The sequence below is a fragment of the Meles meles genome, chromosome 10, assembly GCF_922984935.1.
Source record: "Meles meles chromosome 10, mMelMel3.1 paternal haplotype, whole genome shotgun sequence".
NCBI lineage: Eukaryota > Metazoa > Chordata > Mammalia > Carnivora > Mustelidae > Meles > Meles meles.
Genome location: NC_060075.1, coordinates 93,066,989 through 93,083,230, shown reverse-complemented (window position 1 = coordinate 93,083,230; position 16,242 = coordinate 93,066,989). Strand labels below are relative to the sequence as shown.

Sequence of the window (16,242 nt, the reverse complement as noted above, 5' to 3'; positions counted from 1 at the left end):
CCATATACACAATGGAGTATTATGCCTCCATCAGAAGGGATGAATACCCAACTTTTGTAGCAACATGGACGGGACTGGAAGAGATTATGCTGAGTGAAATAAGTCAAGCAGAGAGAGTCAAGTATCATATGGTCTCACTTATTTGTGGAGCGTAGCAAATAACATGGAGGACATGGGGAGATGGAGAGGAGAGGGAGTTGAGGGAAACTGGAAGGGGAGATGAACCATGAGAGACTATGGACTCTGAAAAACAACCAGACGGTTTTGAAGGGGCGGGGGGGTAGGAGGTTGAGGAACCAAGTGGTGGGTAAGAGGGAGGGCACGTACTGCATGGAGCACTGGTTGTGATGCCAAAACAATGAACACTGTTATGCTGTAAATAAACAAATAAAAAATAAATAAATAAATAAATAAATGAAAAGAATAGTTATCTGGTTAGCAACTTACTATCTTTAGAGGAAAAATACAATATAAATGCCAAAAAAAAAAAAAAGAACCTAGATGTCCATCAACAGATGAATGGATAAAGAAGATGTGTGTGGTATATATACACAATGGAATACTATGCAGCCATCAAAAGAAATGAAATCTTGCCATTTGCAACGACGTGGATGGAACTAGAGCGTATCATGCTTAGTGAAATAAGTCAATCGGAGAAAGACAACTATCATATGATCTCCCTGATATGAGGACATGGAGAAGCAACATGGGGGGTTAGGGGGATAGGAGAAGAATAAATGAAACAAGATGGGATTGGGAGGGAGACAAACCATAAATGACTCTTAATCTCACAAAACAAACAGGGGGTTGCTGGGGGGAGGTGGGGTTGGGAGAGGGGGAGGGGGTTATGGACATTGGGGAGGGTATGTACTATCGTGAGTGCTGTGAAGTGTGTAAACCTGGCGATTCACAGACCTGTACCCCTGGGGATAAAAATACATTATATGTTTATAAAAAAAAAAAATTGGAGGGAGAGGCGAACCTTAAGAGACTATGGACTCTGAAAAACAACCTGAGGGTTTTGAAGGGTCAGGGGTGGGAGGTTGGGGGAACAGGTGGTGGGTAATAGGGAGGGCACGTTTTGCATGGAGCACTGGGTGTTGTGCAAAAAGAATGAATACTGTTACGCTGAAAAAATAAATTAATTAAACACAGAAAAAAATTAAAAAAATAGAGTTTCCCTATGACTCTGCAATTGCGCTACTGGGTATTTACCCCAAAGACACAGATGTAGAGAAAAGAAGAGTCATCTGTACCCCCAATGTTTATAGAAGCAATGGTCATGGTGGCCAAACTGTGGAAAGAACCAAGATGCCCTTCAACGGATGAGTGGATAAGGAAGATGTGGTCCATATACACGATGAAGTATTATGCCTCCATCAGAAAGGATGAATACCCAACTTTTGTAACAACATGGAAAGGACTGGAAGAGATTATGCTGAGTGAAATAAGTCAATTTTATTTGAGCAAGAGAGTGAATTATATGGTTTCACTTCTTTGTGGAGTATAACAAATAACATGGAGGACATAGGGAGATGCAGAGAAGGGAGTGGAGGGAAATTGGAAGGGGAAGTGAACCATGAGAAACTATGGACTCTGAAAAACAATCTGAGGGTTTTGAAGGGGCGGCAGTGGGAGGTTGGGGGACCCAGGTGCTGGATATTAAGGAGGGTATGTATTGCATGGAGCACTGAGTGTGGTGCAAAAACAATGAATTCTGTTTCGCTGAAAAGAAATTATATATATATATATATACACACACACATACACACACACACAAACACACACACTAAGATAGTCTTAGGCATTTACCCTCCAGCTGTGGGGGAAAAAAAGAAAGAAATGCATAATTCATGAAGTTCAACATCTTCATGTGCAGAAATACAATTTTGAGTTGATTTACTGAATTACACAGACTCAGAGCAATCAATTCTGGAATTGTGGGGCTCATATTAGTGAAGGCTCTCCTCTCTGCTTACTAATTGTTATCTATCATATATCTACCTATCTATCTATCTATCATTTAATTATCTATCATCTTTCAATCCACAACACATACACACATCAAATAATGGATTTGAACAATTGAATAATACTTGCATTCATTTCTTTCAGAGCTTGCTGCTATTAACTTCACAGAATCTTCTCTGAATGATGAAAATGGTAAGATTTTGTCAATGTTTGCCTTTATTCTGCTGTAGCATTTTTTCCTCCTCATCAACATCACCATTGAACTTCCCTGGCTTCTGGGAAAACCTCAGAATCACTGGATCTTGAGCAATAAACTGAATGATGTTTTAAAACAATCCATCATCTCTCAGGAATCATCATCACACAGTAAATGCTGGTTTGGGTGTGAGAGGACTATAAATTAGGGGTGCAGGGATTGCTCTCAATTCTTTCAACGATGGAATTCATTCACTTCTGTGACCTTTGTTGCTACTGACTGAGGAAAACAGGATATCGATTGCTTCTAGATTTTTTTTTTTCAGATTTCTTCTAGATTTAAAAAAAAAAAAATGTTCTTGCTGGAAGTTAATAACATGAACTGACCTGAGAGCTTCTCGTACAAAAGGTGTGCTGCACTGTGAGTGCATTTTGTTTAATTCTCCTAATACTCACCATGAAGGATTTTATTCCCATTTTACACAGGAGGACAATGAGCTAAATTTATTTGTCTCCATACCACACACCAAGATCGAGGGCTTCATCCCAGACCATCTGAATTAAGAGTTCAAATACTATCTTAGTTTTTATTCTTGCTCAATCCCCAAAGCCGAGACCCTGAGATGGGTGTACACATGGGGAGGGTGTGAGTGCAGGGTTTCTGGTGCCACAGAGTGGACGTAAACTCCAGTCTTTTAATTATCAGTTCCATGTCTACGGCTAAACTATTTACATTTTCTGAGCACACCTAAAATGACACAAATAACATCTAACTCAGTCATAGAAGATATAACATGACATATGTGAAAGGTCTAGCATAGGGATCTCACTTAGCTGCTACACTGTAAGTACTAGCTCCTGGTGTTGTCTCCCCACATATGAACAAAGGTAATGATGAAGAGCATTGGTTGTAGCTCTGCTGATCCAACCTCCGTGTCCAATATCAAGGGACTTGTGGACTCTAACCATCATCATCACCTTCTTCATTATCATCATCCTAATTTATAGTTTTGCTTAATCATTTTGATATCTTTGTTATTTTTTGCATGTGAATATGCAGAATTATAGAGAAGCTGAGAACGTGTTCTTAAATGATGTGTGGCTGGGATTGAAATGACTTCTGGTACTTACTAGTTGCACGAAATCAGCCCTTCTCTCTTTGTCTTCAGTTTATTTGTAAAAATGGGAGTGAAAATAATAATAATCTCATAGGTTATTGAAAAATTAAATAACCTTTAATAATTTAAGTATTAATAATTTAAATAACAATTTAATAATTATTTTAAAAATTATTTTTAATAATTTAAATAATTTAAGCTTTGCATACAAGTTGCCAAAATAAGGAACAGCTAGTTTGTATTTAGTGGATATTGCCTCTTATTCTTTCTTTTTTCATGAGTCAGATTTATAAGATCCAAACACAATTCTGATGTATAACAAAGTCCAACAAAGTTGTATCTGCTTTAAACTAATTGCTATCAATGAAATTTCTAAAGAACTTGTATTAGCTCTTATTCTTACTTACAAACGTGGTAGGGAAGAAGGAATGTTAAAAGCTATTTATCACCAATGCCTTTTTCCATTGGATTCATTCATTTTAAACACAAACGTACTTTTTTTTACTTCAGAAAGTTCTAGGTGAAATTCACAGGTGTTTGAGTGACTTGACCAGCAAACTCTGTTCTGAGTTGTCTTGGGGACAGTGGTGGTGGAGACGGTGATGATGTAGGTGTTTATTCTCCAGTTGTGCTGGTGTGAGTGTGTCACTTCAGCCTAAGTCATCAGAGTGTATACAGTTACCCTTCGTCCATTAATAAGTCCTAGTCTTTCAAAACAACATGGGAAATTAATGAAATGCTTCTTTTAGACACCCTGCAGCTGCAGCTTATGAACACATCTGCCTACTATACCTACCTCCTCCTCCACCTGAAGAGCCTGATCTACTCCGTCATCATCGTCATCTGTCTGCTTGGGAGACCAGCACTCAGTGGCAATGGGAAGAGTTCCTAACACCTGGTGGCACAAGGTGTCACTTCTTGCCATTGGCTAGTGTCCCTAAAAGTGTCTGCTGAGGATCTAGTGAGACTTCTTTCTGAGATTGGGTTCTTTCAGCTCACATGTGTCTTTTTCTTGTGTCATTATCTGAGAACAGACTTACAAACCCCTGGGCAAACAGAAGCTTTCACTCTGCAGCTAGAACAAATCCTTCCATGACTCAGGGGTGGGGCCAGGGGGCATCCACAGAGTCTTTTGCACCACCCCCTCATCGGTGTCCACCAGCTCCCCAGCCACCCAGTTCCCATGCCTCTGGGTACAGCCAGCATACACCTTACAGCTGCATTCCTTGAACTCTTTAACCAGATACCGGCCTTGAAGCCTTTATTTTATGCACCTGGAAGCCACCATGCTTGTTACCTGACATTTGTGTGTTTTTCATAATAGGCACAATAAAAGCAATCAAAAGTCTTCTTTGGCCTCTGTGTAATTTATTTGGTGCTAACTGAGAGTCCAAAGTAAAGGACAGCCTGACAACTGAGTCTTCCAATTCAGCATCACTTGTAATAATGGTCAGTTCCACATTTCTAGTTCTTTCTCTGAGATGGTCCTTATCATGCTTTCCTTGGAGCACTGATCCTAGGTGAGCCACAGACAGTGAAGGTTTCCAGGTTATTTCTCCTTCAAAGTTTAGCAGATTCAGACTCATTTGGTTTAATACACTCTGGTGGTGACACTATAACATGTCGCATGACTGGTGGCTGCGCTCAGACCTGTCCCAGTGTGTCACAGGCACTAAATTTCCTGAATTCACAAGAAGCCCCAGAGATCTGCACTAACACTGAAAAGGTAGAATGGTGGAGGGGTTAAGTGCTTGACTTCTGAATTCCATATGCTTGGGCTTAAATCTTGGTTCTATAGCTATTTGAACTCTCTGACATAATTTTTTCGTTTGTCAAATGGAGTTAAAGTGACCCATTTCTTGGAGTTGTGTGGATAAAATGAGTTAACTTTCCTGGGTACCTGTGAGTGCTCAACAACATTAGCCTCTACTGCTGGCAGCTCTACGTTAGAAATAAGAGGAACACACATATACACATGCACGCACACTAACAATTAGGGCACTCATTAATATGTGTGTGCATATTTCCACACACATGGATGTAATCAAATATTCAGTGTGTGTTAAGTGATGAAAAATGTAGTAATTGTTTATTTTTCTATTTTTGTTAACAAATCCATTCAATGTAGTAACTTCAATATATTAGAATTTAAACAATATCTCATTTAAAATTGGGAAGAATTTTTTCTTTATTTACAATCAGATTCAGTTCTTGTGAAACAGGTGCTTTGGGAAACCAAGTAGAGGTTCCCATGTGGAAACAACATAAAGCCCACAAGATATAAAAAGGAGGAAATTTAATTTTGATTTACTCTTGTCAAAAATTTCTTCAGACCTCTTAGGACAAATGTCTGGACCTTACTCAGACATATGGAACTATTTCTGTATGTGGAAAGCATGGAGGCACAGAGAGGAAACTAGCAAATTACTTAAGCCGTGTGGGCTAATGTCACTGCTGGGCGTCCTAGGCACTGTGTCCTGTGACTTCCAACTCCCTAGCACTTTCCTTCCCCAACTGGACCTGGCCTGCCCTGGACTGGGAGGTGCATACAGGGGGAGGGTGGTGGACCTGGAAACAGTGTGGGTGGAAGGAGGGTGCTATGTACTCCTTCAATTGTGGTTGATTCCTGCAAGTGCTTGAAGTCAAACTGCCCCTGCTGGTTGGGGCTCTGCAACCACTGGCTCTGGTGTTGAAAGATGAAATGAGAACAGTTAAACCACAGCCAACTTTGCTCATTTCCAAAAGTCCACAGCTAATGGAAAGAAAATAGTATCCGCACACATGCTCCTGCTCTCAAATATACTCTTTGGCTGTGGGTGAGGGTCCCTCTATTTATACCCAGTCCATTCTTGTAGCTGCTATGTGAGTTAGGATTGTATGCCCAAGGCTGTTGAGTTGCTGCACACTCAGTCCACTCTGACGACACTGTTTGGAAGAGATTTCTTCAGAGATTGCTTGTAGCGCTAGGTGATTCCCGACATTCCACCAGGATCTGTGCTTTTCCGTGGCAGGTGATTTACTGAGGCTCAGACTTTTGGTCTCATTTTGTCCGTGTAGGCAGAGTGACAGAGTCCCATGCCCATGAGGTTACGAGCACAGGGTGACTGTAGACGACACAACAGCAGGTGCTTCTTTCCTCACAAGAGCACATGGACATACGGAGGCTCTGGGTTCAACTGTGTCACTGAATTTCACAGACTGAGTCATGCCAGTCCCCTGCAGGGACAAGTGACTGCAGAGCCAGGCTGAGCAATGCTCAGTAGAAGACTTGCACAACAGATAAGTGTGTTTGGGGGGGTGTGTGGAGGAGAGGAGGGCTGTTCAGTGATGTGAGCATAAAAAGTAAGTGTCCACACCCACACCCCACCCAAGCATGGAACAGAGATTGTGCCCAATGCCGGGATCCAATCTGTCCAGGCCTTGGGGAAACAAAACTCTACTGCAGAGATCACTGCTTTGGCTTTTACAGTCTGACTTCACAAAGCATATTCCCACCATAACTTCACTCCTCTTGTTCTATACTGAGAACCAACTTCAGTGTGAGCTTTGGCTTTCTTGAGCATGGGCCCATGTTACTCCTTCAGCCCAGCATGTGTGGAAGAGAGCTCTTTCTCAGGGTACATTGTAAATTCACCTCTTGCCTAGACATCATCAGTGGACCTGGTGTATATGTGACTCCCCACCTACACAGGATATTATGTGACCACACCACCGATTTCTGGAGATTTGGGTCCCAACGCCAGCATGTACATACCCTCCTCGCCCCTTTCTCCACCTTACAAAACTGTTTCTGGTTAATCCTCGGACTCCCACACCCTCCTGGTGGCACTTCTGTCATTTGGTCTATTCTCAGAACAGCTCAGATGGAGCTCACCTGACCTGCACAATTGCACACATTTATGTCATTACATCCAGTAATTTTTCATTCATGAAATAGCTCTGACAAAATAATACTTGCTTTCCTTCATGCATATCTTTCTCTAAAATCAGAAAAAGTCTAAATGTCTAAGGATAGAAGAAAAGTTAAATAATTATTATATTTCCATGAAATATTTTGCACTAAAATTGATATTTATGTATTAGGCAACAATTCGGTAAATACTCGTGCTATCAATCAAAAGCAAATATGTAATGAAAAACCTGTATATCCCATAAGACCATATTTATAAAAATAAAAACCTATATGTGTATATATACATACATGTGTGTGTGTGTGTGTGTTTGCAAATCAGAAAAAGAAGGAAATACCCAGGTTATTTCAGTCATTTCTGGATCTTCCAAAATCTCTACAGCAAAATGACTTTATTACTTTTACATTAGAATTTAAAACAAGATATGAATAATAACGGCGATATGACCACAATTATGTGAACGTGCAAACACAAAATGAGAAAGAGACAAACTGTCCCCAGTGATGTGTCACAGAGTTCACAGGTTCTGTGATTCTTGTTCTCCGCATATTTTTAAGAAAAGCATGTGTTACTGTCACAATCAGGGAAGGGACATAAAAAATGTAGCCACAGGAAGATCAGGGTAGCAGGTGAGGGACAGAGCCGACTCACACATGAAGGGAGCAGCCTGCATCACGATTGCTTTAATCCTCTCAGATAATATACCTCAAGTAGGATATTTTCTTTTCCTGAGAATGTCTGCTGCATTATAGCCAAGAACCTATCTGGTACAGGCAAATAAATACCAGAGAACCATACGAAAAGAAGTGTTCCACATCTTAACCTCATAAATGTCACAGAGTTCAGGAGAAGTTTGTGGTAAAATACATAGACAAAGGCATCGCTGTTGGGAGGCTTCACTTTCCAGCCTATTAAACTGCTGTAGAGACACTGGGGCAGATCACATGCCTTCTCACCCAGATGTGAGTCTGAGGAGATGGTCATCCCACGTCTTCCTGTTTCTAGGCTCACTGCCCACCTGTCAAGATAATGGCGTTTGAGCCTCATGGAACTGACATGTCTTGGGATTATTTGGGAGTTCTAAATAAAGCCAAACATTGGATTAAAGCCTAATATGTATAGTTTACATGATTTAAAATTACATAATTTAAAAGTGAATGTTAACAAGGTCCTCCTTATGGTCAACAAATCTTCCCATGAATGCTAAGAATAAAACTAGACTAGAGCAACAGAAGTGACTATTTCGGTGGTTGGGAAATGTCCAATTTGACAATTGTCTGAGAATAGTTTATATCTGAAAACCTACAGAATTCAGGAGCTCCTGTTCTTCCCTCAGCTCCCACACCAAGCATCGTAAGCCAGAAGTTTCCTCCCAAATAGGAGAGGCCTTGTGAATGGGATCCAAAGTCACACAGTGTAAGGAGCTGGGTCAATCTGGGATGGGAGCGATGCGAAGGTGAGCTGACAACTGTGTGGTGTGCAAGCAGGAAGGCGGGGGGCTCCGCTGGTCTGCGGTTGCGGTCATGACTGCAGCGAGCATGTGCTCAGCTGAAGCAGTGTGCGTGCTTAGCAGCGACTCAAAAGAGCCCAATCCAGCCACACACAACTGGTTGACACTGAGGTCATCACATATGCAGAGGAGGCATGAAAAGACTCAGGAAAAGTATAAGCTGAGAAGACTACACTTGAGCATGTACAATCTATGTGCTAATTGTGTAAACTAAGAATGTGCTCCCCGAGACCTACATCAAAACCATTTGGCAGAAGCGAAGTCTTAATCAAGTTTCCTGGGACACATCCCTAAGAAATCTAGGCAACCATGAAGCTGTGTAGATGCAGGGTGATTCCCAGGAAGCTAGGTTGAAAACTAAAATAACTAAGAAAGAAAACAGGAGTCATGAGCAGCCATATACCGCAGGAGATAGACTATCACAGAGTAAGTCCAAGCAACATTCTCAGCATGCAAACAGCAATGAAAGCAAGCTTCTGGAGAATAGTCTCAATCTCAAATTGCTACAATATATATTCAACAAAATACTTTTCAATAAAAAATAATAAGACCGTCAAGAATCACCAAAGTGGGGGTGCCTGGGTGGCTCAGTGGGTTAAGCCGCTGCCTTCGGCTCAGGTCATGATCTCAGAGTCCTGGGATCGAGTCCCGCGTCGGGCTCTCTGCTCAGCAGGGAGCCTGCTTCCCTCTCACTCTCTCTGCCTGCCTCTCTGCCTACTTGTGATCTCTCTCTGTGAAATAAATAAATAAAATCTTTAAAAAAAAAAAAAAAAGAATCACCAAAGTGTGACTATTGTTAAAGGGTAATAATCCTTACCACTCAATACAAACACTTTGAGGTGTGCGGTTACTTCGAAGTAGCTATAACAAGTTCATGTTCAAAAACACGTTTAAAATACTCGAGAGGATCACAGCTTTGTTCTAGGTGGCTGCTAAGGCATCCCTCCAGCATCCTTCCTTGGAGCCCGCAGAGAGGGAGGGGCGCCTTCGCCACCGCTGCCTCAGTCCTGGTAGCCAGTACCTGGGCCTCTGCGGCCAACCCTGCAACAGGGCCCATGGTACTGTGAGCCGGCGAGGGAGCCCTGCTCCGGGCAGAGGACGCGTGGGTGACGCCCGGCCCCTGCCCGCTTCCTGCCCCCTTAGCTATGAAGCCTGAGTGGCGTCTGGGCGCGGAGCCTGGGGCGGCCCTCCTCGCTGTCGCCATCTCCGTCATTGCTGCTGAGGGTGTTGGCGTTGGGGGCGGGCGCTGGAGGCCTGCAGTTTGGTGGTGGCCCTGGGCCCTGGGTTTGCTATGCGCGCTGGGCAGACATGGCAAGCAGCGGAGAGTTCAGTTTCAGCCTGTGCACCAGCCCCAGGTGCGCTCTGCTGCTCTACCTGGACCTTGGTGACTGCGACTTCCTGGAGCTGCTGGTGGTGGACGGGAGCCAAAAATAAGCAAATAAATGAAATAAATGCAAAAATGCATATTGTAAAAAGTATACTAAAGTTAGAAAACAAACATATATTTAAAAGAAATAAAATCTAGAATAGAAAAGTTGTAACCTGAAATGAAATATTCACTAGAGTGCTTTAAGAGAATAGTTCCATTGGCAGAAGAAACAATCTCAACACAGAGGAACACCTTCAACCTGATAAAGGGCATCTGTGAAAACCCAGAGCTGACATCATACTTAATGCTAAAAGACTGAATGCTTTTCCCCAAAGAACAGGAACAAGACTGGGATGTTTGCTCTTGGCATTTCTATTCAACATGGTAATACAGATTCTAGAGAGGGCAACTAGAAAAAAATACGAAGATCTCCAGCAGATTGAAAAGGAAATGCCAAAATGTCTTCATCCACAGATGACATGGTCTTGTTGGTAATTCCATAGAATCTACACACACACAAAACCAACAGTAGAACTCATGAGCAAGGTCAGCATCGTCACAAGATACATAATCAATGTACAAAATATCAGTTGGATTTCTATATACTGGCTTGACCACTTGAAAGTGAAATTTAGGAAATAATTCCATTTACAATAGAACCAAAAGAAATAAAACATTTAGGAACTAATTTAAGAAAAAAAGAGCAAATCTTGTATGTGGAAAATTACAAAATATTGAATAAAAATTAATAAAATTTAAGAATAAGAATATTAAGAAATATAAGAAAATTTAAGAATCTAAGAAAAATTAAGAATAAAATGAATTAATAAAATTAAGAAAAATTAAAGAATATCTAAATAAGTCCAGAGAGGATCCATGTTATGGATTAAAAGAATCAATATTGTCATGATGGTAGTTCTTAGCAAATTCATTAAAGATTCAGTGCAGCAGGCATTTGGGGCACAAGTTAACAAACATACACTAAAATTACCATGAACACCCAAAACACCTTGAAAGAGAAGAAAGCTAGAAGAGTGATAATGTTCAACCTTTAGAAGCGCTGGGCAGAAGGGGCTCACCCAGTATATGACTTGGATGATGAGACTGATGATGCTGCACACACAGAGGGTGTGGAGAGCTTTGTCACTGACACATCAAGTCTGAGCGGCTGCAGGCAGGACTTTCAAGCACAGGCTTACAGCACCTATGAAGCCAAAGGAGACCCGAGGGTCACTGACTCTTAGAGTTGCTGTCTCGGCTCAGCCTGACTGGTTTCCATCTCTCTTTCCCTGAGGGACAGGGCTGTTCAGATGCTCACAGTGCTTAGTGTCCTAGGACTGGGATCACCAGGAACAAAGAGGTGCAGGCTGTTTCAGGTGTTGGAATGTCCTTTCCCCCAGGGCTCACACTGTCTTCTAGGGAAGCCTGGCCTGACAGCTGGAGAGAGGAGCCACGTTCTCGCCCCACCTTGTCCTCCACCTGCTCTGGATTTCTTATCCGCTCACTGAAGAATGGAGACTGGAGACCCACCTCACACACACCCCCACACCCCTACCCCCATTGAATGCAATTCCCTTCAAATCAGCCCTTCCAGGGTCTTCCTTCTACCTCAGTCCCTAGCTGCTCTCAGGAGCCTAACCTGGGGAGACACTAACTGGTTCTTCTTCTGCCTCTTGAGGTGACATTTTGAAATCAAATAACCACATCACCATCCAGGCAAAAAGGCAATGGGATGATGGGGAAACACAGCCAAAAGCCCTAAGGAAAACCTGGAAGGACAGTCATGACCAGGAGCGAGAATTGCAGTTTCCAGGAGTCCATACTGGAAAACGAGGCTTCACTATTATAGACGGTGATGGTATAGAACATGTGGGAGGCTGGACCTGTGACAGGATCACTTTGGAAGTAAAAGGCACTGGTCACAGCTGTTGTCAGCTGACAAACACATAATCCAGCTGATAAACAATTCAAATTAGACACTTGACTTTGGGAAGGCACCTGTTCCCAAAAGACACCTGTCTAGCCAGAAGCTCCTAATGCCTGGAAAAGCTCTGCCTGGCTGGACTTCTACCCACATCACTCTGTCTCCAGCCCTTGAACACGCACCAAGCCAATGTGGGCTTCTCCCTGGTGCCCCATCTCTCCCTGGCTGCTGGTGCTCTCCCTCCTCCCAGAGCCTAACAGGCTAGTGTGTTGGCAAACTAAGTTTTGTCCCCCACAACGTCCACCATGCAAAAGCAGTCTCCCCACAGAATGGAACCCTGAAAGGAAGAGGTGGGACTCACCCAGTGGTTGGAGAGCCCAACGATCATCCTACATGACCTCATCCCTCCATCCCCCAACTAGGATTCCTAGTAACCTGACAGCTGCCCAGAGTGATGCCAACAGTAGCCTGACTGACAGAATGGGAGTCAGGGGACAGTGGGTGTGAAGCTCTGTAAGTATTAAAACAATGGGAGAGTCAGTATTTGTTATTAAATCACCACACCCACACCCACACATACACACACACAGTCTCTCTGCAAACAGTGAGGTTCCTGGAAAAGGAGGCATTTTACATTCTGATACTCATTAAGTTTACAGGCTGACACTAAGTGCAATATACTACTAACATCCATGTATCTCTAAAATTCTGACAACCTTAATAACCAGGAGTTTCTTTTCATACCAGCCACATTTTTGGCCATTATTTTTCTGACATTTTATATTTACAGACATATAACGTTATTAGATCATATGGAATAGGAAAGACCAACCACAGACCCAATATCTATGCAAGAATATTCTTAATATCTTTTATTGAATTACTCTTCTTCCCTCTATAATTCTGTACTCAATGTGCGTTCATCAGGAATGGATATCATCAGTGTTCTTCACCAGCTCACTTCTACGTCAGTGCCCACCCGGTTTCTTAACTGAATTCCACGTGAAATCAATACAACTCACTTCTTCACTTACCCAGTAACTGATAACGTCTCTACCGACCTGTTCTTTGTTCTGAATCTGCTGCAGGGATCCTATGTACAAGTTCAAGGAGCAAATAAAGGAGAGACTGAGTGATGATGAGTTCACAGAAGTCCAGACACGCTAATGCCAGGATCAACGTGGACTCAAATCTGAATATGAATATGACAAGAAATGATAGAATGCTTTCCTGGTGCTGGAGAGGGGCACTTTTTCTTAAACAGGACTCCATAGTATGCAAAGTATGTTGTCCACAAGATTTTGTGACAATAATATTGAGATTTCTATTTAATGAAAGTGCTTTAGACAAAGTTTGGATAATAAGCTGAGGATAGTTGTAACAATTAAAACTCAGAAAGGATATATATCTAAGAAACTAAACTCTTTCAAGTCACAACTAATTAAATTTATTTAGTATAATAACTTTTAATAATTAAATGTTAATGTCATTATTTCTTTATTTTTATTCATATACAATATTAATCAATTACTGTTAATAGTAAATGTAATAGCTAATGATCTTCATTTGCCCAACACACTCCTAAGCATTCTGCATGTATTACATTATTTAATCTTCATGAAACTATGAGGTAGTTACTGATTTTCCTTTCTGTAGATGAAGAGTTGAGAAACAGCAGCAGAAGCACTGACCCCAGGGCTCACAGGCAGGATATGGGGGGGTCCAGTCACAGTGTAGGTAGCCTGGCTCTGCTGTGCACTGTAGTCTCTGCAAGCCAGCCTCCATGTTGCTGTACCTGAAGCACACAGAGAAGCTCGACTCTGAAGGAGACACTTCATGGACAATGGGTATGAACAGAGACCCTCAGCTTCCTCATCATCAGACAGGAGCCCATTACCTCCTCAAACAATGGGATGCTCTGTGGGAGCCATCAGGTCAGTAAAAAAATTCACTATCAGATAACACAGCATGGGCTGCGTTCATGGAGAACGTGTCTGTGTATATCCCGGGACCAGCCACCCTGGGATCAGATTCCTGGGGAAATGCTCATTCCCAGGATGCAGAGTCCCTGAGCTGTCAGGGACAGCCTTGCTGGTGACAGACAGTTTGGGCAGCAACACGAGTGTTGCAGTGCAGTGACTGCACTGTGTCACTGACAGTGGATGAATGACTGCAGTGACTGCACCCAGTTGTACCAGGAGCAGCACCGAGGACCAGTGAACTGGGGACAGACAGATAGACAGACATGGATTGACAGGAATGCTGTGCCATTTATATAAACGTACATATGCACACTCACAAGCAAATCCCTATAGTTTTCACAGGTACATATGACACCAAGCATATCAGTCAATCCTCTCATTTGAGGCTGGGGAAATTGGATCCTTGCAAGGATGAGCCACTGACCTAAAACTAACAAGCATACTGAGTATACAACTGGAAAATCTGGTTCCCTGTCTAGTATTTCTGGGCTCCTCCACTCACTAAGCTGATCCTTGCTGTAATAGACTTTCCTTACCTGGGCCCCAATACAGAGAACTATAAGGTATATGTCATACTTGCAATGACCAGCAGGGGGAGGAAGAAGTCAATATAAGGAACAAGAAAAATAACAGATTTTAAGCAGGAAGCTCATTATTGAAACCAAGATTACAATTTGTATTCAAAGCAACAGCTCAATGCGGACAAAATTAATTCCTGAATCACAATCATCCCAACATGTTATGTAGGCCCAGTCTTCGAAAACATGGCGAACTTAATGCTCTTGGTGTGCTCTTAGCTGGATAATCTCAAGTAAGTTACTCAACATCCCTAGCCTCTGTCTCATCTGCAGAATGGGATGAATAACCCGTGCTTTATGCTTGCAGGGAAGGAATCAATACGCACAATGCGTGACACTCAATTAAGTGCATTTGTTATACTTAATAATAACCTGTTTATATATATATATATATGTATATATATGTATATGTATATATATAGTTATAACCTTTAAAAAAAGTTTGTTATAACTTTTTAATAACCTTTAAAAAATAGTCGCTCATGAAAGACAAGCAACTATTTACCAGTGTGAGAAGAATTTTTACTAAGTTCTGAGGGCCAGCACTGCTATCTGAATGACTATTCTTCAAGAACAACTTATACTCCTTGCTTTCTGGCCAATGTGAGAGATATTCTTGAGTTCTGCAACCTTGATGAAAGTTTCTTCATGGCCTCTTACTCTTTAGAGCTTAAAAAATGCTTTCTCTCTATCTACACAACCCCCCCCCCACCGAGATTTTCCATGACTGTAGTATTCCCTATAATTCTACAGTAAGAGGACCCCAGAAATCATCTACTGCAACCAGTCCAGTTTTAAGATGAAACACCAATCCCCAACATTTCTTGAGCTTTTTCCATGCATCTGGGACAGGCAACAAGCTTTGCTTGCATTCCCTGCTCACTCTGCATGCAACCTAATGAGGTCACTCTGACATAAGAGGAAAGGAGAACTAGCTTGTTAAAGACTACCCACTTACCATGTCACCTTAGGGCATTTCCATTATCTGATGAGACCTGTGAGAGAAATGCTCCAATGCTAGCTTAGGGGGCCTGCTGCCTTTTCCGCAGGGATCTCTGCTCTCAGCCCTGCCTACCCAGCAGCTTGCACACCCAATGCTCTGTCAGTACCAAGTGGCCATTTTAGGGCGCCTGGGTGGCTCAGTGGGTTAAGCCTCTGCCTTTGGCTCAGGTCGTGCCTTTGGCTCAGGTCATGACTTCAGGGTCCTGGGATAGAACCTCACATTGGGCTTTCGGTTCAGCAGAGAGCCTGCTTCCCCCTCTCTCTCTGCCTGCTGCTCTGCCTACTTGTGATCTCTCTCTATCTCTCTGTAAAATAAATAAATAAAATCTAAAAAAAAAAAATGAGGCTTGAAATTTGTCTCCAGCCAGACCTGGCTCACATCCCCACCTAATTCCCTGTAGGCATGCAGCCTTGGAAGAGTTACTTAAAATACCAACCAGGATTTCCCCATTTCTAAATTGAGGGTAGCAGTCCATCCCAAGGGTAATTTTCAGAATGTGATCAAACGATGAGCAGAAACCAGTTAGTGTGGTGCTCAGGTCCAGTCAAGTATTGCTGTTATATCACTGGTGCCCTAGTTGTACCAACAGTCCTCAGTGTTTCTCAGCAGCCTAACCATTGATGTTCCCTCCTGCCTTGTGGTCAGACCTGCCCCAGTCCTCTGGCCCCTCCCTCCCTCCAG

At 42.4% G+C, this 16,242-nt stretch overlaps 1 gene segment (V, D, J or C); it reads left to right on the top strand.

The window, feature by feature from the left end:
* Positions 1-4,634, top strand: part of LOC123952176 — a 74,585-nt gene extending 69,951 nt beyond the window's left edge. Inside the window, 2 exon segments of the C gene segment in view lie at positions 2,116-2,163; positions 4,034-4,634. Of these exon segments, the coding sequence occupies positions 2,116-2,163; positions 4,034-4,176 (191 nt within the window).
* The last annotated feature ends 11,608 nt before the right edge of the window (positions 4,635-16,242 follow it).